General features: G+C 39.1%; 1 protein-coding gene and 1 long non-coding RNA gene across 2 annotated transcripts in view; one reads left to right on the top strand and one right to left on the bottom strand.

Moving 5' to 3' along the window:
- The window catches only part of LOC128915792 (contactin-3-like), a 113,483-nt gene extending 87,346 nt beyond the window's left edge, over window positions 1–26,137 (top strand). Inside the window, exons 10-21 of the mRNA XM_054216568.1 lie at window positions 8,507–8,634; window positions 10,073–10,248; window positions 13,967–14,084; window positions 14,989–15,147; window positions 15,254–15,403; window positions 16,182–16,252; window positions 17,140–17,374; window positions 17,550–17,665; window positions 18,615–18,801; window positions 22,072–22,184; window positions 23,680–23,848; window positions 24,419–26,137. Of these exons, the coding sequence (XP_054072543.1) occupies window positions 8,507–8,634; window positions 10,073–10,248; window positions 13,967–14,084; window positions 14,989–15,147; window positions 15,254–15,403; window positions 16,182–16,252; window positions 17,140–17,374; window positions 17,550–17,665; window positions 18,615–18,801; window positions 22,072–22,184; window positions 23,680–23,848; window positions 24,419–24,519 (1,723 nt within the window). The 3' untranslated portion in view covers window positions 24,520–26,137. The remainder of the gene's footprint in view (window positions 1–8,506; window positions 8,635–10,072; window positions 10,249–13,966; window positions 14,085–14,988; window positions 15,148–15,253; window positions 15,404–16,181; window positions 16,253–17,139; window positions 17,375–17,549; window positions 17,666–18,614; window positions 18,802–22,071; window positions 22,185–23,679; window positions 23,849–24,418) is intronic.
- On the bottom strand, window positions 10,246–17,634 carry LOC128915795 (uncharacterized). The gene is made up of 3 exons (XR_008468754.1): window positions 17,412–17,634; window positions 16,915–17,312; window positions 10,246–10,359 (listed from the first exon to the last, which is right to left on the bottom strand). It is a non-coding gene; the product is annotated as an uncharacterized LOC128915795 (long non-coding RNA).
- Window positions 26,138–26,372: the final 235 nt, after the last annotated feature.

The raw sequence follows: 26,372 nt of genomic DNA, 5'->3' as shown, positions 1-26,372 counted from the left end.
CATGCTACCAGATAAGTCAAAACTTTCAGAGGCTGCGATCGAGACCATTACTTGCTCCATTGTAAGTCCAGAGCTCTCTCCTTTGCACCCAAAAGGTTTGGACGCTCCCTGTCATCTTGATCTGTGTACCTCTGGCTCTTTCTTCACAGGGAACACAAAAGTTTTCATGTGTTCAAGTGTTAAGCGTTGTCAAATGTGGCAATTTGGCAGAAGATAAGGCATCTGTCATTATGGAGCTTGACGTAGTACCACAGACTCACTAGCTAGCGGCAAGCCTGCAAGCAAGCAAGCAAAAACTCATTCAAAATAAGCCTAGTTGGTTTTTATTTCTACGTGAAACCTCCCATCATCTTGTAATGACATAATATCGTACAGATAAATAACACAGGGCCACAACAATCTCTAAAACTCATGTGAAGCCTGTTGCTTTTTGATGATTCTGAATTGTTCTTGTTTTTATGGTCACTTTTGTAAAGTATGTACATAAATGCATAGCACCTGATATTCTCCATTTAGGAAAATTCTTAGATTTTGTCCCCATACCAGTTCTATAAAAAGGCAGGCAGGAAGAATGGCATCCTTCCCGTTCCTGCCTACCTCTTGCCATCAGCCTGCAGCTAACCTGTGTAGGTTCAGCGCATGATATTCAGAGCTGCTGGGCACGCAGGGACCTTGCAGGGCTCCACACGTGTCTGGGAGAAGAGCATTCCAGCCACCACTTCTGCATCGCTTTGTCAACTTTCTGTCTGAATGAATGACCAGATCTGGTCTTAATGGTTGCTTTGGGTTGCCCTTCAAAATTAGTACCCACCAGTTTCATTTGTGGTGATGGTACCAGCCTAAAGAAAGTAATGTTCAGTTCCTGAAAATGCTGCCTGCTTAGATTTATGAATATAAATTATGGCTTTTAGTTCTGAAAAGTGCGGGTATTTCCAAAATATAGGCCAAAGTGTCTCCTACTGTATTTTTGACAGCACACTGTAAATGGCTTACGGAGGAAACATAATAACAAGCCAATAATCCTGAATTAATCTAAATGAAGTACACTCGCCTTCAGAGAAAAGCAGAAACACGATTCTTTGCAGAAAGCACTGCAGTTCATTACCGTCCGCTATGAATAATTGCAATTCATAAATTTCTTGCAGTTCTACAATTGTTGCAATTCAGGAAAGGGTTTCCAATTAGCAGTACATTTTTCAACCATTAACTACATTTCTAATGGAGAAGCCTGTTGGGGAGGGTGGCTTTTTTAATTGCAGGAAAAGGGAGGAATGTGTTCCCGAAAGGGGTAATGCTGGACACGGAGGTCCAGCATGCTGTTTACTTAGGAGGGGCAGGGGTGGCAGAATGAGCTTAATGACGTTTGGAGCTCAGACCTACAGTAGGGTTGAGGCTCACAGAGCGCTCCTTAGGAGAGATGGACAGAGACTAAGTGTGATGGAGACTGAGACTCCCCTCCCTTACAGATCCCATTTGCTTGTAAAGAGCAAGCAGGGTCTTCAGAGAGTGCAGCAAGTTATTTCATCTCCATAAGTCAGCTCCTACAAGGGAACAGCCCTTGTGGTATATTCCACATGGATAAGTACACGTATAGTTTCACAAATCTATTTGCCCTGGATAAAAAACCGTGTTCTTGTTGGTTTTGGTAGGTCTGCTTGGGGTGTAGCAGAGTTTTTCAGCGTTGTTAGGGAATGGGGACAGTGTAATCTTTCGTTTTTCATGTAAAAGTACACAATGTTGGAGCATGTCCTCTTCTGAGGATGTGCCAGCACGCTCCACCAGCACTCTGGTATAGATACCAAGGTTAGACCATGCTAATTTGGGCTGTACCCAAACTCTCTGGAAGTCTTAGAGGGCTTAGGAAGTTTTTTCTGGAAGGCTCAGAGTCCAAACATGGCTTGGCATGACGGTAGAACTAGTCCTCAATGAAAACTGTAAAGGTAAAAATGTCACATAAGATGCAGCAACATGGACAGAATCGGTATGTTTTAAGAAAACTGCCATTTGAATAATAAAAATAAAGCACAAATACTCTAATATTAACTTCAATGTTTTCCTAGTATTTTGTCATAAGAGAATTTGTGTTTCGCTGGAGATACTGACTGCATTACTTTAGTAAAGCCTGAAAGATATTCATTTTGATGACACTTCTACTTGTATTCTTAATTTATTTTTAAATGGTGCTGTGTTTTCAGTATGTACAAGATTTGGATAATGACTCAGTAAATTTTAATTAAACGAGCTGAATATGATATGTTTTGTGGAGGGAAGAAAATATAATTCAAAATGGATTCATGGGCTCTGGACTGAGAAATCGCTCAACGTTGAAGAATACTATCTTGCTTCTTGTTAGTTTTGCAAAGTATGTGATTTTTTTTTCCTAGAATATCTGGAATGAAGAGAGCTAGACAGTGAAAAGCAGTGGAATGCAGAGAGAACTGAAAGCATAGGTGTCACTGTCGAACATGCAGAAAGAAAGAAAAGGAAAATTAAATTAATTGGGTACTGAAGGAAAAAATGCTTCCCACCAGAATGCAGTTTTGGACCTTGGAAATAAATAATTTGGGGTGATGCAATGAGCAAAACAGTCAAGAATTAGCAAGAATCCTCTTGTTTTTAATGACTGTCAGGTGAGGTACGCAGGGTACCTGATTACCTGGCACGGGTCAGTTTTCACCCTGTATTACATTTATAGTATGAACCATCGCACTGGGAGCAGTTGTACTCACTCAGGCTGTTCTTTGCCAACCATCTCGTAAGACCTTTAAAAATTTTCTCTAACATATATATTATCTGTAGCTATTAAGCCACAGCTAGGTTTTGTTTATTCCAGATGAATCTGGAGCAGCATCTGCTGATAGCAGACCATAGTTCCCAGGGTCTCCAGGTGGAGAGCACGGAGGATGCGAACTGTAGTTGCCTTCATGTACCTTCTTCTGTGTTGAAAAGCTGGCCTGAGACACCTCCATCTCCACATGGATGTGCTTTTATTTTTCTTTTATCCTCCAAAAAAGAGGAGGATCAGACGTTTAACCAAGGTTAAATGCACTTGATGCTAGTTTGTCTTATCAAAAACAGAAGACATACCAAAGTATGCTGCAACATAGATAAACCCTTTAAAGACTTCTTTAAATTTATAAAATTTTATTATTTTTTATGATTTTTATATGATATAATTTATATGATTTTTAATTGATACATAGTACTATACAGTTGCTGCATGTTGGTTGTAGTGGTTCCTGTGCTCCTGGCTCAAATACCTGACTGGAAACAGATTAATACTAGGAATTCTGAAATCATGTGTAACAGTGTTTCACGTGTAAACAAATCCGCCTTTATTCCTAGATATTTCTAGATTTAACAAGACTAGAAAAAGACAAAAAGATGCTGCAAACTGTAACTTGACTAAAAGCCATTCCAATGCAATTCTCTTAAAAAACTCCAGTTTTAGCATCTTAAACTGTGGCCAAGTGATGTCAAATTAAGGGGGAAAGAAAAGAAGAGAAATAATTCCCAATAAAATGTTGCATGATTCTTAGAAGTATCAGTTATTGGTTTTATCTTCCTTACAGTTTGAATTAAGTATTTTTATTTCATTTTGCATTAAAGTTTGAAATGCTGTCATGTGGAAAGTAATGCATTTACTTACCAGTACTTCAATAGGAGTTTGGGGTTTTTTTCCTCTGACTTTCTTCTTGATTAATCTGGTTTAATTTAGTTGGAATTTGATTGATACATAAAAAGGCAGTTTTGACCCACTTTTCCGCTGTTCCTTTGTACTGAAGTGTTACGAACTGGAAAGCAGTATGTTTATGTTTATTATCATATCAATAAGGATCCAAAATAGTTGGCTTTTCTGCTGAATAATCTGACAAAGAGAAAAGCAGTGATTGCTTAGTGTGATTATGTCTGCCATTTTAGTAATAAGGCATTGTCACAGGAGGATGAACAAATTCGCATTCATTAACAGTTTCATTAATGACACCAAGTTTCAGGTGGCAGCCTTATGGTTTTGGATCCTGAGGCATATTCTGGCCCTTAGTTGTGTGTGTGGTTACAGTACACCAACAGGTCGATTTAACAGGATTTGGGTGAGTAAGGTAAATACTCTACAAACCTATAGAGAATACTGTCCCAGCTCTCTAAGCAAGTAGCTCTGGGGACAGTGGATGCAGAACAGCTTGAATACTCTTACATTACAGATACTGAAGTTGTCTGACCTTGGATTGGCATCCTGGAGCACGACTTGTCCTCTAGTCCCACATGATTTGTATGTCAATATCTGAAAATATGAAAATTTGATGCAATCTGTAACAATAGTAAAATATCAGTATGAAAACTACACATGCTCATTTCACAGTTGGTTTTCTCTATGGTTGATTATGACTAAGGTAACTAATAACAAATTATGGTCTCATGAGTAAAACCTGACACACTGGGCAGAATTGATGGAGACTGCAACTCCATTGAAGTCCCTCAGCTGTCTGGAAGATCTGTAACACCAAACGTGCTCCTAGTCTGGGTGGCACAGGAAGACTCTCATAGTTTTGCCAACATGGGCCCCCTCAAGTCAGGAACCCTCAAGTCCTGAAGTTGGTTAATCCCTCTCTCCATTCTGTTGACCTCGGTCAAAGAGCGTGGGCATGAGTTAAGACATTTGCGTGTTGTAGGTTTGGTTAGTTGGGGTGTTTTAATGCCATCCTTTTGACTACTGGAAAAAAAGAATCTTCTCAAAGATTGATGTCCCCCAATTTTGCTTAAGAGTTAGCGAGGGATGATGATTTTGTCAATGATGTTTTGATCTGATGACCAAACAGGTCCTAAATCAGTCTCCAGTTGTGCAAATGGGTTTTCCACCAGTTCCAGCATTACTCCACCAGTTATCTCTGTTTTACAGGGCTAAAATTTTCTGCCATTTGCCAGTGCGTCAAAAGTGTGCAGGCTGTTGAAAATGGAATTCACTTTAAAAATTGCTGGCCTTTGGCAAAACGTATTGGAAAAACTCTTGTAGATACAGGGAACGCCAAAGCTTGTGTTATTTTTCTGTGTTAGAGATTCAGATTGCTTCCTCGCAGCCGTCCAGCCACCGTACCTTTGCTTTTATCACGTCTGAATATCTAATAATTTTAAGTATACTAAAAGTTTTAATTTGTCCAGTGTTTCAGGAGGAAGGGGTACAGCTTTAGTTTCTGGCTTTAGTGGTTTCATAGGCTGCGCTGTGTTTACTGTTCTGCAGTTGAAAAACTAAAGAGTTTCTCTTTTTAGTTTACCAGCAAAGATTTTGTTTTTACAATAATTTTTTTCTGGAATTGATTTGTTGGTTGGTTTTGGTTTTTTTTTTTTTAATTCTGGGGAAAAAAAATGATTCTTAATTATGTCTTGGTTTTAATAAGCCTATTGCTTAATTATTTTAAGGCAAGCTAGACTTGGAGATAGCTCAGAGCACTGAAAGTGATTCATTTTAATTAAACAATAGACATTTTCTGGTTTATACGCTAATCCTGTTTTTTTCCTTTGTTTGATCTGAGGCTTTGTCAACACTGTTGCATTTTTATTTGGGTTTGCAGCTTTTCTACTGGAATTTGCTTCAAAGTAGACGATGCAATATATGCAAAATATGCAGAGAGCTAGTCCAACGTTTCAATAGCTTGCTTGCAACCATAATTGATATATTTTAACACCTTTTATTGATGTCATTATATATTTTTATATGTCATTATATACATTTATATACCTATAAAATGTATTAATCACATCTTTAACACATTTAAAATACCTATAAACCGTATTGGAAGACGTAATTAATTATAAGCATCCCATCTAATATAAAGTGCAGTCAAATATTAGGTAGGAATTTTCCAAAGCAAGTTAATGAGTCTGAGGGAGGTCAGCGGTGCTGGCGCTGATGAAGCACCACCCTCTTTACAAGTACACCTCAAACACCACCACGTTGGCTTAGGCTCCTCAGTGCACTTGGGGAGATGGGAAGATGGTTACCTCCAGATGTAAACTGATTTAACTGTCTGTCTATTTATAACTCTCTTCTCCCCCACATAAGATGCTTTTGTCTGTCATTTTAACAAGGTGACTTGTTATCACTTATAATTTGCATCTGTTCGTTTCATTATTGTATCACCTTTGCCCAAAGGAAATGTATTTCAGCTGCAGCAATGAGTGTTGCCCATTTTTTAAGAAGATGTCCTTTTTTAAAAGAATAGAAAAGGCAATTCAGAATAATTACGAAAAACAATTAAAAGTTGTGCTCATTTCTAGAGTATGTTTCATTGTAAAGAGCTGTGTAATATGAGTGCAGCTGTGGAAGGAATCCAGACTCCTGCTTTCAGGCATTGAAAAAGGGGTCTCCGTGTGGCCTTGAGGATGAGGTGAACTTGCTGCTGAGGGAAAGGAGCAGCAGAACTGCAGAGCCATGAGAGACTCCCGCCGCCATGGTCTGCGACTGGTGAGCGTGGGTTTGGAGGATCAGAGGAGTTAAGGGTGAGGGATAAGTTCACCGAACCCGTGAAATGCCAAAGTTGCATTCTGCTGCCCTTATTTACCAACTTAATTATTCTCCAAAATACGGTTTCAGACAAATTGCTTAAAAAACCCACCCAACCCACTGTATTATTTATAATATAAATCAATATAAATAATTAATGACTGTGCAGTTTACTGAAGCATATACCTTTTAAGGGCCAACTTTTATTTTGGCAATGCAGTTGAATGCGAGGTGGTGTGATCAGCAGGTGCAGCTTAGCTGTGCCTGCCCTCAGTCCTGGAAGTCTTTACAGGCTTCCCTTCCCCTGCAGCTTGCGTTCCCCTTCCTCAGCCACCATTGCACGTGCAGGGCTTCACACGGAGAATTGCTCGCACTGAGCTGTTAGAAACAGCACCTGAATGCCAGAAGAGCAAGGAACCTGTTTTTTCAAGTGAGCATCCTGCTGATCCCACGCGTGGGACAAGTTTTGAGAAGATCCCAAGTGATCCCAATCCCCACCTAACCCATCAGAATTCTCCAGCTACTTCTTTTAGTATGTATTTAACTTCAGAGAACTAAATCTAAGTTGGGACAAATGATGAAGATCCGTTGATACTAATTTGCCTCAAATATGTTAAAAAGAGCAGCAGGGAGGTGTGTGTGTATTTAGTTAATTTTGTACTGAATAAAGAAGCAGGTTAATAATGAAGTACGTGCAAGTGAGAAGGCAAAATTCTCGTAATGTTTTTGAGAATGGGAAGATAGCAACGTTAAGTTTCAGGACATTTGTCGTCTCCTCAGCTGCTACTTACTCTGACAACTGTGTAAGACTCCAACTAATGCGGTTAGAGGTTCGCCTGGAGTGTTAACGTTGCTTGTTGGTCTGTTGATTCTGTGTATTTAGATTGTGGGTGTTTGGGGAATTTCCAAAATACCTGCTAGCCAGGGGGCTTAGGGAGCCGGCAGAATGGGCTCGCTGTGATTTGTTTGGTGCCTTGGAAATGGATTGATGTGATCAGAGCTAGAATTAGGCATTATCAGGTGAATGTTGTTTACTTTTTTATTATTATATTATATACATTTTATATGCAGTTAGTTATATAGCTGCTCCAGGTTATCTTAGGGAAGACCTGGCAGAAGGTCCTGCATCTAAGGATATGACAGATGGGAGGACTAGAAATAGGGAAAGAGGGAGTCAAATTAGCCTCACCTTTACATCCCGCCAGTGCTGGTGTCCAGGATGTCACCTCTGCTGTTGGGATGCTGGTGCTCTGCTGTCTCTATCAGTAATGCAAGTTGTCTTTTGTCCACATCTTTTATACACATCTTTCTGTTTTGTTCCACCCTATCTGGCCATTAGGTGTGATTTTCACTGGTGGAGTTTGTGTGGGGTAGAGGGAATTTTCTTTCCTTCAAGTCCTTCCACAAGGCATACCCTTACCATGTCTGCAGGTCACTCCTGCTCAGTGTGGGTGATGAACTGAGACGGAACTGGAGCAGTGTGAAGTCTGGGTTTGCTTTCTAAAGAAATACTGAGTTTATACTTGCTGAATCCTCCTCTGGAGAGGCAGTTGTTCAAATGAGGTGTTGATGCCAGTGCAGTGTCTGGTAGGTTTGTATCTGTGGTTTGTATCGGTGAATCCTGAGACATGCAAAATGTGGATTGCTTGTGAAAAGTCCTATTCCATCATCACAATAATGATAGACAGTTATTTCAAAGTTACCGTGCAAGACTGCATGAGGTAAACAACATAATACAGTTGAAAATTCTTCTAGTTTCAATTTGCAGATGAAAAAGATGGAGTTAACATGGGATTTCTCTCTCTCACACCCACAAACATACATATGCACACATACGTACCTTGAACATCGGTGTCCAAAATGATAAGTAATATACAGATGGGTTCAAACTTGTTGTATATTGTCAGTCTACGGCCACAAAATTTTCAACGGTAACAGTATGAGTATTAAAGCATTCTGTCTACAAAACAACACTGGAACTTTTAAAATCTCTTCGTGATTTTTTAGAATCATGTTACTAAAGGATGGAGGACTAAGAATAGCCAATGTGACCAAAGCTGATGCTGGAAGCTACACGTGCCTGGCAACAAACCAGTTTGGAACAGCCAGTGGCTCAACAAACTTAATAGTTACAGGTTGGTGAGGTGGCCGAGGGTCATCTGAGAGGTGACGTACACTGAATTACAAACTCTGCAACAGAAGTCTGCAAAGATGCGGAGTCCGAGTTTGCTTAGTAAAAAGTGCTAATGTGGTAGAAAGTAAAGAGTGTGAGAAGTTAAATATTTAACAGTATAAAAAAAATAAAAGAATATTTGCTATACATCTTTTTTTCAGTTGAGAGGAAACAGACTGGGATTTTCTGTCTTTGACAAAGATATTTCTCAGATGTGAGAGAGTTCTGAACACTCATCTCCCTTCTCTCACTTATCTAAATATTAAATCAGTGCAATTATGCCTTTAACTTTGGGGGGTTTTTTAATTTGTTGAGGAAAAAAACATGGCAGTCAAAAAAAAAATTGTGAGGTAATTTTATATTCCAGTCCAAAATCTGTTTAGCCCTAAGGAACTATGTGCTGTTTGCTTATGGAAAATATGTGGTAGAAACTCCAGCTGCAGGAGCGTTCAGGGACACCACGGGCAGTAGAATACAGTCTTTCAAAAGCAAATAGGATAAATAATTGTTGTAAAAAAAGTTCTTGCCCCTTCCTCTAAGTCAGTCATCCATTACTAGCTGCTGTCTGAGATACTGGATTAAAAGGACCAGTAGTTTGTGACGTTTATCTGAAGAATGTGACATTCTTTTTTAAAGATTGGAATATCTGAAAGATTTTTTCCAAACTCAGAATTATCTAATATCCTACTGCATTACATATCGTATATATATCATAGATCCAAATGGAATTATCTTGTTCAGTGAATTAACAGCTTCACATTTTCAGTCTGTGCTCCTAAATGATTCATGTCCCTTTATATACAAATAATAGAATTACATACAAAGGATTTCTAGAATTAAATTTTATTTTTACAGTACTTACAGTACTTGAGATTTTTTTCCATTACTGTGATTCTGGAATAACAAGCAGCTGTTCTTAATGACACTATTTATATTCTATATGATACATGGACCCAAATATCCACTGCATTCTACTCTATGTAGATTTCCTCTAGTTTCCAGATTTTATTAGCTCCTTCTCTCACTCCCACCTCTTAATCTTCCCAGTGGCTGCTACTACAGCTTCCTGCTCCAAAACATGAGTGTTATTGCTGAGAACCACACACGCTCTTGAACGGTAATTTCATTGCTGTGGGTTGCAGTGCATTTAGCTTTGTAAAGTATATTGGCCTGTCCGCAGCAGGTTAACATTTACCTTTTCAGTGTCGAGTAGCTCCCACTGGTAAATGTGCAAGGACACAATGCTCCAACAAGAGGGGTCGGGCAGCAGCATTTACAGTCCAGCTGCATAATTTGAAGTGACTGTCATTAATCAGATTTGAAGAACGTGGTAGAATATTAGTAGTGAGCAAAGCTCAGCAATACAGGAATCCAGTAACTGATATTTCTGCTCTCAACAGAGCCAACCAGGATCATTCTGGCACCTTCCAACATGGACGTCACTGTCGGAGAAAGTGTCGTTTTGCCTTGCCAGGTTCAGCACGATCCTATACTGGACATCAGCTTCACCTGGTATTTCAATGGAACGCTCACCGATTTCCAGAAAGATGCTTCTCATTTTGAGAAGGTTGGAGGGGTAAGTTGCAAACACCTTGTCTTCTGCAGCACAGCCAGGTTTGCTTGTTTTCTTTTTTCAACAGGGTGAAATTAGGATGTTTCTTCTCTTCTGAGCATGTAGAATTTTCTTCTGTGTTGGAGGGAAATCAGTCATTGAGATAGTTTACTGCACATCACCTTAGATTTTAGACCTGAAGTATTGCAAGTGCCCACTTCTGTTTCTGCACCTGACCCTATGTGACTTTCCCAAGATCACATGAAATACAGCAATGGTAGATTGAGGAACTTGCCTCAGACTTTGTGAGCCCCAGCCAAACAAAATATCCCATCTATCCTTATTTTTCCTGCACTTTTATCCCTAGTGTATCCCTCAACATGCTGCCTGAGCCTCCCCGGGTGAGAAGCCATGGATCTCTTTCAGTATTTCCTATGCAGGATGCAGAGATGCCGCTGGGGAGTGGGGAACGGGGATGGTGACGTTAATTGTTTTTAGAATTTAGCCTTCTAATCAAAACATGAAAAGTAAAGCATTAAGACAGATGAAGGATGTATCGGGAGAATGAAATCAATTACAGCAAAAGGCCTTATTACAGTGCGAGCCAAGGCCAAGCGATAATAAAACAAGCAGCTGAGCATCAGCATGAAACTGCCCATTATAAGCCTTCATAAAGTTTCCTTTCATATATTCTTGCCAGATCTCCTGCTGCAGAGAAATGGCTGTGGGTTAGACACTACTGCCTGTGACACTGCAACGTTTCAGCACCTAACTTTTTTCTTTTTGCCTGTAAAACCTCGGGAGATTTAGCATTTAATCAGTAGGCGCCAAACACACAGATTGTTCTGCAGTTTGCAATTGATTAAATACAAGTGCATGTGGAGATGATGAGATTTCCTTGTAGGAGCCATGAGATCTTCATATATCATGTACATTTGCACAGAAATGTTTTGAGAATTACGAACTGACCATCTGTCATGCTGTAATGGGAATGCTCCGATTTCATAGCCCGTTACCTTCCAGTATTGCTACACGGACTTTATTTATTTAGTAATATTTCCCCCCAGCTGTACTCTGGTTGTATATACAATAGTAATATTAGAAAGGAAAGGTTAAAACATATCAAAACCTGAATCTGACAGTTTTACTGGCTCAATGAAGGCTTCATAAGCTGATTGGAAAATGCAGCATTTTTTTCTCATTAAAAATTACATCTTTTTCCTAAAACAAACACAGGTATAATTCCAAATCAAAGCCTTGTTTAGGTGTCTTTGTTTTTTTTTTCCCATCTGAGGAAAAAAGCATCGAAATATTTTTCAGAAAAAGTTCATTTAGTGATGAAGAAAAATCCAGGATGATTATTGGCTAAGTCGTAACTCTGAATCTAGAACGTTCTACTTGGAAATTTCTCATAAGGGACAAAATGAGGGGGTTTTATAAAATACAGACATTTAGGTGTTTTCTTTTAAACTCCTATTTGTGTCAAGAGGGATTGAAGCTTGTTAGTAGAAAACTTCACAGGTTACCAAGAGGTCCACGAAAATATTTTATGGGCTTTCTATCACATTAAGGTCAGTGGAAGAATTTCACCTGGAGTTATATGTGGGCCGTGGTAAGTAAATAAGACAGCATAAATATGTTCTAAGCCTTCCAGTAGTTGCAGTGTGTATTTGTTAAATGAAAATAGCTGTGCAAAAATAACTTCAGACGGTCATAAACACGGCAAAAGGAAAATAATTTTTGAATGGATAGATTTCTGTGTAACGATGTCTTGGAAGTCCCTGTCACACGTGCCTGAGGTCTCCGACGTGTAGTAGTGGGAACGTTATGGGACCACCACCTGGTCTTCCAGATGGTTAGAAAAATATAGGATGTAACACTGCCTTACTGCTCTTTTTTTTTTGGTAGACAGATGACTTATACAAAGAGTATGGCAAACCAAGCAGATTCCAAAATTTTGAACAGCTTGCCTCTAAACTGTTGGGGTATCACCTGCTTACAGAGCCCAGCAATGGGCGAGACCGTTACGCAGTCAGGAGAAGCAAAAGCAATTTCAGCAGCTGTTCATACTGCATGGACCACTCTTTATTTGTATTCTGTGTAGCGTGGAGGAAGGAAGGTGACCTTACTGTCATCTGGACTTGTCCACGCTGGCAAAGATTTAATCTGGGTAGGCAAGAATGTGGATATTGCTGATGGTCTGCAGAGCCTGGGAGGGGAGAGTGCCTTCTACAGGGGAGCTTTTTGCTCCTGCAGCTTTCTGTGTTTTCCCCAGTACTTTGGGATTCTTACCCAAAATATCCACAAATAATTCAAATGTAGTGTTAATTTTTCAGTGGTTTTTTTTATTTCAAGTAAAATTATTCTATTTGACAGTCCCCTTTGTTGAGATATTTTAAATGTAGTTTACTAAAATAAGTTCATATAGAACACGGTTTGCCTATGAGTATGCGCTGCTATTGTTGGTCATTCCCTGAATATCCACTTCCAATCAAGTAGATCAATTTTAGATTGCTTTCGACTCAACTTCTGATGTTGAATTGTCCTGCAAATGCTTACAGCTGTGTTTTCACAGAAGACCAGGCATTGTGCATCGTGTCGCGCATGGAAGGGAAGCAGACAGAATTGGTGTCAGCTCGTGTTGAGTAAAGTGAGACATAATGCCCAGCAATTTGGAAAGATTGTTTCTTTCTTCCTAAATAATTAATTATTCTAAAATAAACTCCAGAATCATGTCTTCCCCTTTCTCCCCAACTGTTGTGTGAGTAAGAATCCATCTTAGGGCCAGGTGGCTGAAAATATCCACAAAATAGGGTTCTGTCCTCAAATGAAACACTGCTTCTCCAGAAATCAAAAAAAAAAAAACCAAACAAATAAACCCAAACTTTTAAAAATTGCAGTCTGACCGAGAGATTTTTCACCTGGAAAAAAAGATGTGACCTGGGTTAAAGTAGTAATTCAGCTGACAGGAAGAGGAGATTTTTTGAAGTGACACTGGCTACAAAAAGTTTAGTATCAAGTGCTCTACTCAGTGACGTAGAAAACAAATGGTATACAAGGAGCCTGAACATGATATGAAGTTACAGTTATCACTCAAGTTTTAATTACGTTTCCCTTGATTCAGATCAACCATGGGCTGTGCTATGAGAGAGACCAATGGGGAAAAAAAAGATCAAATACGGAATGACGAACACAGAATAGAACTTAGACTTGTAAAATGGGGAATTTAGCCCAAGTAGTACAACCTCAAAATGAAAGTGTGCTCGTAATAATCTGTAGAACGGAGCAAATCCAGCTTTGTCATTTACACATCTGAACTCCTTAAAAATCTGTGATAACTAGACTTATAAAGTCTGTCAAGAAAACAAATTGGTTAATGGCCACAGAAACCACGTTCTTCTCTTTCTTAGGGCTTTGAGACGAAGGGTTGGTCACAGGGCGCTGACTTTCTTCATGACTACTAGCAGTCAGGAGGTACATTCCCAGTAGGAGCCAACCATGTTGTAGCTTACTTGTCCCGTACAAGAGGGACACTGCCTCGTGTTTATTAGGAAAAATGCTTACAGACAATTTCCGCGGAGCAGCTGTGGGTAATAATGTGCAGGCTGTCTGCCAGCGCAATTTTTGAGCAACTTTATCTTCACCATTTTTGGTTGATTTCGTTTCCATTTACAAATAGCAATCTTAATATTAAATTACAAGGTAGTACATTGACATTAATAAGAACTTTGTATTTCAACAGAGTGCATCAGGAGATTTAATGATTAGAAACATCCAGCTGAAACACAGTGGAAAATACGTTTGTATGGTGAAGACAGATGTGGATAGCGTGGCGTCTGCAGCCGACCTTATCGTACGAGGTAAATTTCAGCTTCAGTTACCATGAATCATATTTTCTAACTTTGGTGTATTGTAGATTACAGAAGCAACTGATACTGTAGATTACAAAACCCAGTTCATCTCTGACTTGAATTATGTAATTCTACCTTGTACTTAGGGAGAATTTTAGCTCAATTTTTGGATGAAACTTAATTTTTCACAGAGAAATTAAGAGCTGAAGGATATAATAAATCTTAGAATCATAGAATCATAGAATCTTCATGGTTGGAAGGGACCTTTGAGATCATCGAGTCCAACCATACACACACAAAAAAAACCCCTACAATCTCTCTTGACTTCACCTCTTTTCTCACAGACAGTCGTTCAAGTCACTGCCAAGAGGGAATGAGGGTTATTTCAACTCCCTTTACTGGTGCAGATGAGACAAAAAAAAAAAATGAGCATTTTTTGCCAGGATGCCCAGAATCAGGATTTTCCAGAAGGCAGCAGAAAGCTCGCCTGACTGAACCGCGGCTTGGAGCGCCGATCAGATGTTGTGCTGAAAAATTACTAGAGTGCATTGTACAGTAAAACAGCTGTAGATAACAAATTGGCAGACTACAGCGATGTATTAGTAGATTAAAAGAGGACATTGAGGACTAAAGTAAAAGACATTAGAAAGATAGAGGGATTGTGCTGAACAAAGGTCCTTAAAAAAAAAACCGCCACAAAACCTTGTCATCTGTGCTGCAGTTGAGTATTTCAGAATTAGATTATCAGAGTTAAGTTTAGTGAATGTAAAATAATAATTACAAGTGTTCTTATTCCGAGCTGAATTGTTTTCTTCCTCCCACAGCGCTAAGGTGGGAATCCATACTGCCATGTTAGGGATTTCCAGGGTACTGACTTTACAAAAACCCTGCATATTTTTCAATCTGATTCTAGGCTCACCTGGGCCCCCCGAACATGTGAAAGTGGATGAAATAACTGATACCACGGCTCAGATCTCCTGGCAAGAAGGTACGGATAATCACAGCCCAGTAACCGCCTACACCATACAAGCAAGGACGCCCTTTTCAGTTGGCTGGCAGCGAGTTACAACAGGTAAAACACAATTCTTGTTACAGGCTCTGTTGAAATGTTTTTGACCAGGGACACTGTGTTCTTAGTTTCTTTTTTTTTTTTCTTTCTTTCTTTTCGTTTGTAATAGTTCCAGACGTGATCGATGGAAAAACATTCACAACCACAGTAGTGGATTTAAATCCTTGGGTTGAATATGAATTTCGTGTAGTTGCCAGTAACAAAATAGGAGGTGGAGAACCTAGTTTACCCTCAGAAAAAGTAAGAACTGAAGAGGCAGGTTAGTGGGTTCTTCTATTTGTTTTTAATTCAACAGTCTTGAATATTAACCAAAAAAAAAAAAGGAGCATTCATATCCTTGGCTCTTTGCAGACAAGCTTGGAATCACCATCAAATATAAAAGCCTATAGTTAGTTTGTTCCTGATTTTTCCATTTAGCTGTGGGACAGTTTGTGTTGCATTACTGAAGATCACAGAAGCGTAACATCTAAATACCTTTAAACTGTATTTAGTATGCCAAAGTCTGTCAGTTCAGGCAGTGCTGCAGAGGCTGAAGGTACTAATGGATGGAAAGAGGTTAATTTTGACAGGGGTTTTTTTCATTCCTAGTGTTTGATCAGCGTACACCTTCCATGTAACAAGCATGTGGCTCAGAAGAGCACGTCAATTAAAACCCCGGGAGTTTACTTGGAATAACTCCCTTGTCTAAGACGTCTGCATAGGTTAGCCCTATTTTAAAAAAAAAAAAGTGAAGCATGCCTCCAATTCTTAGAAGTTCATAAATATTAGCATACAGGGTTCAGTCTGCAAGCCAGTGAGGGTCTTCAGCTGCGCAGACAAACATCAGCCTGCCCCTGGAATGGCAAACAGGAGGGTGAATGCAGGGAGGGGCTGGGGCTTTCCAAAACTGCCCACCCTGCCTCAAAAAAATGTGCTTTGAGTTGCCAAAGCGATATGAATGCAACCGGGTCAGCTTCATTCAGAGCATGAGGTTAATGGTGTATGATGTCTTCTCTTGCACCTACCCGCGTGAACAGCTGTATGTTCCCTTTTCACAGCTCCTGAAATTCCCCCATCTGAAGTCAGTGGGGGAGGAGGCAGCAGGTCTGAACTGGTCATAACATGGGATGTAAGTTTTCTGGCAAGCAATTTTCTTCAGAGAATGATTGTTTTCATTCAAACTCTTAAAAGATGAATTTCCCTGGCTGCAGGAGCTTCTCATCTAGGATGTATATGTGCTGGGTAACATTCTGTAATGTGAGCTGCGCACAATTTGCCTTCCCTCGTTTGCTTTCATGTGTTACTGTGCTAGACGGCAATCAGTAGGAAATTTAGTTCGTTTGTCTGAAATTGCTTCTGTTCTCAAACAAATGTTAACGCTAAAAAGGGGGCAGGAGGGCAGGGGAAGAGGAAAGCGTGTTCCTCAAAGGTTGAGCCCAAGAATGATGCTTTTCAGTGCAAATTTGCAGTTCTTGCTTTCCTACCATTAACTCTGGATGTGTGTACTAGCCAATACAAACAATCAGACACTACTTTATATTATGTATCCCCTTTTTAATGAGTGAAAAAATATTAACATACTGTCAGTTAACATTGACTACTCTTGTGGTTACCAAATCATAATCACATCAGAGGATGGTGTAAGCCACTGTACAAAGGCAGTATTGGATTCTGTAATAGTTGACTAAGCAATTTTTAATTTTTTATGAACTATGAATTGTGAAATTGAAAAAAAAAATACTGTATTTACTGAAGAGTGTCTTAAAACTTAGTAGAAAACAAGGCATATACCTGAAAATTGTTCTCTTCCTCAAGTGCAAACCTTAGAATAGGTTCGAAGCAACATGTTTTCCTCTGCTGTACCAGAGTTAACTTGCTGATGGAATGATCCCAAATTCAGTACCAGAACCTGGTTACAGTCGCATACTTTAGTCTGTTGGTACCTTCTTCCTGCAAAACGTGTCCCATGCTGTATGGAGCATCCCAGACTTCTGTTGTCTGTTGCTTTTCTCACAGCCCATCCCTGAAGAATTACAAAACGGAGAAGGATTTGGCTATGTCGTTGCTTTCCGCCCCTTTGGCACCACAACATGGATCCAGACTGTGGTCACCTCTCCTGACACACCAAGATACGTCTTCAGGAATGAAAGCATCTTGCCCTTTTCCCCATATGAAGTCAAAGTTGGTGTCTACAACAATAAAGGAGAAGGGCCATTTAGTTCAGTAACCACAGTTTTTTCAGCTGAAGAAGGTATGTGATTGAGTTATCTCCAGATTGACTGAGTTACCTTCGGATATTAAACATGAGATGTTTCATCAGAGAATGTAGCCACAGTTAATAGAAATGAGATCACTTGATCATGGACGTGTTTATTTCCACAGTCACCAATGCTGCTGCTCTCTCATTTATTGATTTCCAAATGCAGAGCCAAGCATAGCACCCTCTGGGGTGTCTGCGACAAGTCTGTCATCCTCTGTCATCGAGGTCTCCTGGACAGCCATTCCCTGGAAGATGAGTAGCGGAAGGTTACTGGGTTACGAGGTAAATGCATTTAAAATACACTCCCATGTCTTGTGGGAGAGTGTCTGGGCCGTGACCCAGAAGGCTGGTGCAGGCTGATGGCCAGAGCGCAGCTGAGCATTTAACCCAATGCGTGTTTCACTTCTGCAGGACCCTAGAGTATGGGGAATGTTGTCATTGCGGTTCCTTTCCAGGGACAACTGATAGCTGTGGCGTTTGGCACTAGGTCTGGGCCTGTATCAAGTGTTCTGTGGGGAGGACGTTCTGCAAGACCCTCCGCTGATGGGCTGCAGGACTTGGGACTGAAGACACAAGTGATCTCTCAGCCCAGTCCTTCTCCCCAGAAATTTTCCAGCTATTCAGAAATCAAGATTCTGTTAAACTGAATTTTTTCACAAAAATATTTGAAAATCAAAGCAAACAGCTATAGTGTTAGGCTCTAGAAATACCTAATTTACAAAAGATTACTGCACATCTTGCTTTCTGGCCCACCTACACCAAAAAGGATATTTTCTTCTAAGTACCTTTGAAAATGAAGAACGCAGTAAAATTGCGTTTTGCTTCCTGTGCAGATAGTCATGTGTCTGTCTAACAGTATTTTCAAACAGACATATTTTTCAGAATTACATTTACTTCCAAAGAAACCATTTTCTATGATACAGTTTTCTGAGTTTAACTTCTTTACTTTTTAGATGAAGTAATGATTTTCATCTTGTCATTTTTTAATTCAAGCAAGATCTAATATTTTGGTTCCCTTTTTCCTACAGTCACACTAAAAACAGGAGCAAGCGTGAAAGGCAGAAGGATAAGAATTATTTTTTACAGAGTAAACATATTTTTGAAACTTTAATGTATTTCTGCCTTTTTCAGCTGAGAAAAAAAAATGCACTTAAAAGAGTCAAATGCAATGCTGTGGGTGAACAGTCCGTTCCATGCAAGATTTTAAATGGTTTTGTTTCATATCTCCTAGGTTAGGTACTGGAATAATGGGGGAAAAGAAGAGTCTTCAAACAGAGTCAAAGCTGCAGGGAATGAGACATCAATAAGAATAACAGGCTTGAAGAGCAACTTAGCATACTACACAGCTGTCCGTGCTTACAACAGCGCTGGAGCAGGTCCCTTTAGTGCCACAGTAAATGCTACCACAAAAAAGACACGTAAGTACCTGAATTTAAAGTGGGGAGAGACAATGGTGTGGTAGCACTTGCAGGGAAATGAAAAATAGGCACATTACTGGGAATCACAATACGCATAAATGACCTAAATTTTCATACAGACTAGAGGAGTTACACAATTAAATCGAGTATAGATCTTCCATTTTCTACCCTCTGCTACTTTAGTGGGATGAGTAAGTAAAACTCAGTTGTGCCGGTGGAGCTGCAGTTAGATTTATAATTTCCGCATCAAACCATTATTATTCTTCTAGTGACTGGAAGAATGCTAAAAGAAAAATTTCTGTTATTTGGAAGGAAAACCACAGCAACTTGTTGAATTTTTCAGGGTTTTATAACATATTTATAAGTTCTCTAGGGCATGGCTTTTGAAATGCAATGATCCTTATACAATTCATGCAAAACAATCCTTCATGTCCATTGTTTCCCCTTGAACAAATTACTCAAGAGGCCACTTTACTATTAAAAGGAGAAATTAAGCTGGAGAACAGCTTGTCAAAAGGGTGCACTAATTTTTCTACAAATGGAAATATTTTTAGTATGCTCTTGTGTTGTAATACAACTCAGAATCAGTCATCAGTCTTGAAGTATTTCTGTCGGACTCACAAGAATGTACAATTAAATCTGTCCGAAAGGTCAAATTCCCTGGAATAGTCATTTAACATCCTTCTACCAAAAGTAGTCACATCATCAATATTATGAAATAAGCTAGTTTATCAGAAACTATTATATGCAGAAACAAGTGTCCCTCTCTGTCACTGACGACTAAGCCAACTTAGATTAACATATTTGCTAAAGTTTAAATATATTACGTGCATAGTTACCGTGAACTGGCTGATCAGCGGTAACTCACTGTCTGTAGCCTGTACCTAACATGTGATGGAAAGGTCTTCCTAATTAATCATCCTTGTAGCTACTGGCTGCTCACTAGAGGTTGTGCCAGCCTGGTCAGGGATTTTTCAGTCCTTTTTTAGTGAACGCTGCCTTTAGGATGTGTGAACGAGAGCTGGACAAGCACCTGATCCCACTGATTTGAACAGGATCTGCATCAGGCCCTTAGTCAACAAGGCTGCTATTTGAAATAATTAAAAAGAAAAATTAGTTGTGTTATGTCCACGTATCTTGCTAGTGACTAAAGAGAGCAAAACCACTGCAGTACAGTGTAACGTCAGTCAGAAGGATTCTGCTACTAGTTGAATTAACTAAGACAAATAATTCTCTGTACCGCTGCAGCAGAAACTGATTTTTCATTTGATCAATCCCAATTTCTACCTTAACTTGAATATTTGTGATTGATGTGTTTTTCACTGCAAAGGATGTCCATGCACCTTTGCCTTTACATTCACCACGTGACCTACACGATGCTTCTTAGTATTAACCATATCAGGAAACACAAATACTTAACTTCAGTTGGCAATATATTTCAAGATTGAAAATTCAGTGTTTGTCTTTGACCGTAAAAGTGTCTCTGCTTTTATATTTGAAATAAGCATTCGTGTTCCTAGCCCAATATAACAAGTGTAGTGTTGTTTTCTAAAATACTGCTATGTAAAATGGCAAATAACTGGGGAAGACTTGCCTAAGTTTATAAGGCGAGATGTTACAATTATTTCATATTGAGAAGGTCTTAAAGTACAAGAAAATGTTCTGTCCATCGTTTCTAATTCAGAGAAATACTAGTGTACCTCACCAACCTGAAGCATCTGAGGAGTCTCAGAGAAATCCATGTAGCTGATTTGGACATGGACTTACATGACATGGTGGTTCAGGATCTGACCTACTATAAATTACGTTCTGCAGTTCTGAACACTGAAGATTACTGGAAATTTTGGTATCTGAAGTGAACTGGAGCCTTCTGAATCACTTCCATAAGTCAAGTGGTAGATAGAGGCTTACTGGGTTTTATATATAATTATTAATATGGCATCTGAAAAAATGAAGATTATTTTGTTGTGGATTTAAAAGAATGACTCATTTCTTTTGAAATTCAGCTTTAATATCTGAGTGTGAAAACTATTCATATATATGCTGTAATATTTAATTCTCAGGAGTAAAACAATCTCTTACATTTACAAAAAGTGACTATTAGTGCATCAGTTAAAAACCTATTTAGTATATAGAACAAGGCCAATACTGCAAAAACTTACCTGTGAGTGGTGGTTTGACTTTAGCATAATTCTTTTATGTCTTGTTCTTACATTTTTGCGTCTAGATTGTGTTAAGAAGTATAATTCAGGTGGGTTTTGATCTGACTGCTCGCAGAAAGAAGGCAGGGAGCTACCTGTGTGAAAGAGTTTGAAAATACAAGACGGGAAAAAAAAAATCCCATAAGCACATGCCCGGGAGTGTTTAAAACCACTGTCAGTGTTTAATACTGGAACCTTCAGCATCAAAGTGTAGCACAGTCCACCTAAGCAGCAGTTGCCTCCACTAGGTGACAGCAACAGTAAATTGTTTTCCTTAACACATTTAGAAAAGATTTTAATCGTTGATTGTGTCACTGCGTGACCCATTTTCTGGGAAACCAACTTGAGGCATCTTAAGAGGTTTGTACTTACCTTCACCTTCCCTGAAAGCTTGGCAGTTTCAAGATATATTAAAGCGTACAGCCAAAAGCATACTGCTCCTTTTGAAAATAACAGTCTCAGATTGTTAATGAACAAAAAAACCACAGTAGATTTCCTTGGCCGAATCCCACTATTGTTCCAGCTGCAGATACAGAACTGGTACAGACTGCGGTTCAAAATCACACCTTGAGTTAAAAGAACAAAAAAAACCTGTCAAATATTTTTACGTTACAAACATGTAAAAGTAAATCAGCATAGCGTGTAGATTTGAATATTGACTAAGGCTAAATTTGTCTAATAAATAATCTATTGTGAAGTATTTGCTTATTCTTGGCAATACACTAAAACCAGAAATCGTCTGTTACCATCATTGGTTTCATTAGAATTTGCTCTAATTGATCACCCGTGTCCCAAGACACATGCTTTTGTTCGGCTGTATTTAATGAAGGACCATCAACAGATAATGCAACTTCAGAAATAACATTTATGTGCCATTCTATTTTTCCTTCTTTCTGTTTTTCCAATTTAGTCGCTGAACCATAAAGTGTACAAGCGACGAGGCTGCACTGGAGTTGCTTTTGCATCCAACACGTAATGACAGTCAATTACCTGAACTATTATTTCCTACTGTAGAATAAATCACTAATGCCAATTACATTAAAGTCATGCTTTTATTATGTGTTTGAAGCACCCAGTCAACCGCCAGGAAACGTTATGTGGAATGTCACCGACTCCAGAGTAATCCTCAGCTGGGAGGAAGTCAGAGCTATGGAGAACGAGTCCGAGGTGACCGGGTATAAGGTAAGTGAAAACAGGCCAGTGACATACCTGAAAGCAATCCAGTGTTTGCCTTTTCTTGTTGATTTGCAAGGCAGTAAGTTCAGAAGATGCACAAAACATCTAAACCATTTCAGTAGTGTCTCCTTTTTATAGATTTAAATCATGTTCTAACCGTGTCTCATAAACCGTGGTGCTCTTACCATTAATGGTTCACTAAAAGCCTTTTCCTGCTCAAGCAGACAGAGCCAGGACTGCAGGCATTGCTGCCAGCTCTTGGAATCCCCCTTGTCCAAATGTATAACACTTGGATGTTATAACATATATAATACTTATTATAAACATAAAAAACTTATCCCAATGTATAACATTTGGAAAGAAAGCAAATAATCCAAGATTTAGCTGATGGATATAGTTTCCATTGCTGGCCAGGTATATTTTATTCGTATCACATAACATCAAACTGATATTCTTAAACCTTTTTCTTCTTGCCTACTGTGGGACATGCTCATTGGCTTGATAGAAACTACATTACTACAGCTGCTCTAAATCTGATCAGCGCACAAATGGCCAAGTATTTAAATGTCATATATCTTAAGTATGTTTAAGAGAATATCTGAGGATGTTCTCAATGAGCAGCGTACAGCTGGACCCCACATGATATATTCCTGCATAAAAGATTTATGCTGAAGACCTGACTGTGCCGTGTTCTGAGGTGTATTGGCAAGAAATACATGTTTACAGCTTAGATAAGCCACCTAGTTTCATAGATAGTAGCTGACCTAAAAACTTACCATGAAGAGTTCCAAACTAGCATACTCTGTCTCCCACAATTTTGGGTTCCCCTGAGGGTAACAAACGTTGCTGAGTATACAAGGATAAACCGAATTTTGATTAAAGCTGGTTAATTTTACTGAAGTAAAGCACTTAGGGGGTCTTTTTTATCACAGAAGGCAAGGGCAGTACGGTTAACAAAAGTTGGTTTGCCAGGAAGGGAAGAGCCAACAAATGACACTGAAAATGCCAGAGCAGCCATAGCTCTACCTCCCGTTCCTTAAAACGCAGGACCCCAGCAAACGCTGTTAGGTTTCATGACACAATAATCACTCAGCACTTGCAGAACATCTTCCAACACAGTCTGTAATTTTGATTAGTTCTCTCCTTCCCAAACCATGTACTGGCATAAGCAGTTGATCTAGATAATGACAGATTGCAAATGATGGGATAATTTATAGAACAATACATTATTGACGTACTCAATAGAATATATTACTCATTTGTTATCATTATACATTGTGCCATTTTAGATGAAAGCTGGAATAAAAGAGCTTGATCGATGTTACTTTCTTTCTTTAAATGTAATTCTGCCCTATAATATTAACTGAAAAAAAATCAGATCTTTTCTCTCATCAGAGTTTTTTAAAGACTGAAACCTTGTTTCCAGGGAACACATATAAAAATTGCAGGGCAGGTCCTCGTGGAAGAGATGACGCATTTCAGCTGTTTGCTTGTGTGGCAGGTTTTGTACAGGACCAGCAGCCAGAGCGACATGAACGTGCTGAACACGGACAAGACAACCGCTGAACTTCTGCTCCAGTTTAACGAAGATTACATTATAGAAGTAAAAGCAACAACTGATGGTGGAGACGGCACTAGCAGCGACCAGATCGTGATTCCCAGACTAGCCAGTAAGTTGAAGCCGAATCACTATTATTTTGCCACGTGTTTATGCAGGGTCCCCAGCCACTATCAGAACCTCCTTTATACCAGCCACGGTATAAAGAGACACGTCCCTGCCTTATGAATCATTACTGACTTTGCAGTTGACACCCAGCGGTTGTCACAGCTTGTCTTTGCAGGAACTGAGTCCTTACAGATGGGGAGAAAAAAGAATTAATGCTTCTATGTTATATGGTAATAACGTAATAAAAAGAAAAGCAATTAACAGTCTTCATGCCCTTACACATGACAAACTTCATTCTATTGAACTGGTAAATTACCATGTAAATCAGTATTAAAAACGTTAGATTTTTTTACTTTTCTTTTTTTTTTTATTATTACCTTGAAAGTAAAGACCATTTGTACAGTGTCAGCATTTTGCAATACATTTCTGTAGTTTTAAAATATTTAGTGTACTTTTGTGAATTTTAATTGCTTGTCAGAAATAATAATTTACAGTAATTTTTGCTTAGCATCGAGGAAGAGTAATAATTTGACTCATGCTTTCATTTAATCCTGACCTTTTTCATTTGTCGCAGGTATGGATGCGAGAGGTTCTGGTCCTTCAGTCTTGAATATCTTCAGTGCATCCAGCTTCTTACCAACAATACTTTCCTTGATTCTTAATTCAGTGTTGTGATGATACATTTTCATTTGCTGGCAAAGGAAAAAAAAAAGAATCGGTTACTACAGAAAAGTGCTTTTTTTAAAAAAAAAAAAAAAAACTGCAGTGGTTAATGCATGTTTTTCTTCTATCCTGAAGTGTTTTTAAATTCTTTATATTTCACTGTAGGTTGAAGTAAAAAATATCGTATAAAGTTTAGCAAATCCTTTAAAAAGGAAACTAAAATGCCTTAATACTTGAACCAAAGGAGTTTACATATTACATACGTCAGATACAATGTAAGAGAGAGGGAGAGCAATGGCACTGGGATCAGAGTTCCGAGGAAGAGCTTAGCTCAGAGAGAAACTCCATTTTTGCAGCGACACTGAATTCTTTGGGGTATGTTCTGCGTTGTTACGATAACATTCTACATGCGAAAGATGAAATCAGAGACGTGGCATTTCAGTAGGATGATAACATGTCGACCAAGCGGCCATTCTTAAGTCGGTGTCATAATCCGGTAGGCTTGGATCAGTTTTCTTACTGCCCTTTATAGAAGTTATTATAAATCTAGCAAGAAATCAAAGCTGGAAGGTAGAGAGAGTCACAGTCTGGATGTTAGTTTTGCACCGCCCACGTTGGGGTGTCCAAGAGGCCGGGCTTCCACTCTTAAGAAATGATTTCCCAGCCGTGTTTCAAAGGCGGCTCTCTGTTTTATCACAGCGTACGTTTATGTACCTTTTCAAACACCTACCCTTCCTCTCCAGCAATAGATTTAGAAGTTAATTTCCTTATATCCCCACCTTATATTTCTTAATCAGGTTGTTTATTCATAACCGAGTTCTCCCACCTTCAGGATCATTTTTGTTGCCCTTCTCTGAACTCCGGTCAGTGTGTTCCACTAACAGAAGTGCGCCGCTGTAAGCGTTATTGAAATGCGGTTGCACCATGGCCTTACGAAAGGGGACTGCTACCACCTCCCTACCTTGTGGTGCTTCCAGATACACAGCCCCAGATTAGCTTGCTCTTTTGTCTACTGCACTGCGCTATAACTCGTCCTTAATTCAGTGTTACATTCATAATTCTCCTTCCTGCTGCTCTTTAACCGATTCAAAACTGTCACCTGGTCTGGCACTCCAATGCACCCCGGTACTGTCATATGATTCTGGTACATTTATGGCAATACTATAGGTTATAATAAACGAATTACACAAAGACACTTCAGGCTTGCTATTATAGAGAAATCTGTGCTTTCTTTCATAGCAATATATTAAAGATACGTTAAACCCGGTACATGTGACTTTACTCAAATCAGCCTTTCAGCCACCTTTGAGAGCTGCCCACGCACGCGGTAGAGCAAGTGTTCATGTGACATAAAGCAGATCCTTTTTAAATGTTTTGGTTTTTTTTTTTCATCTCACAGTGTTATTACAACACACAGAAAAATAAAGGGAGAGAACCAGGATTAATGAAATTATGGTAGCACTGTAGAAAAAAATACCTTGATATGCATTCAAATAGCAAATTACCTTATTAGTATTACATCCAGATGAAAGTATGTGCTAACTGTTGAAGTAAGCAAGATCTGTATATACTGTACATATATAGTTATAAATGGCTAGTTGCTTTTCAATGTGGCTAACCAGTGATGTTTTCAGACACTTGCAAATGGGGGGGCGGGTGGGAGATGGAAAACCAGGTGTTACTAGTAAGTATATAGATATGTTTCATGCAACAAAGGGTGAATCTTTCTATTCTTGTTTCACAAAATTCTAGTCCATGTTCCTGTATTGCCATTTTTCACGCGATTACATTGTATTATTTAATTTCTAGTTATATATCTCCATGAGATATGTACCGAGTACCTTGTTTCATATTGAAAAGTTTGA

Source organism: Rissa tridactyla, chromosome 10 (genome assembly GCF_028500815.1).
Source record: "Rissa tridactyla isolate bRisTri1 chromosome 10, bRisTri1.patW.cur.20221130, whole genome shotgun sequence".
NCBI lineage: Eukaryota > Metazoa > Chordata > Aves > Charadriiformes > Laridae > Rissa > Rissa tridactyla.
The sequence above is the reverse complement of the archived record's forward strand: the minus strand, read 5'-3'. Positions and strand labels throughout refer to the sequence as shown.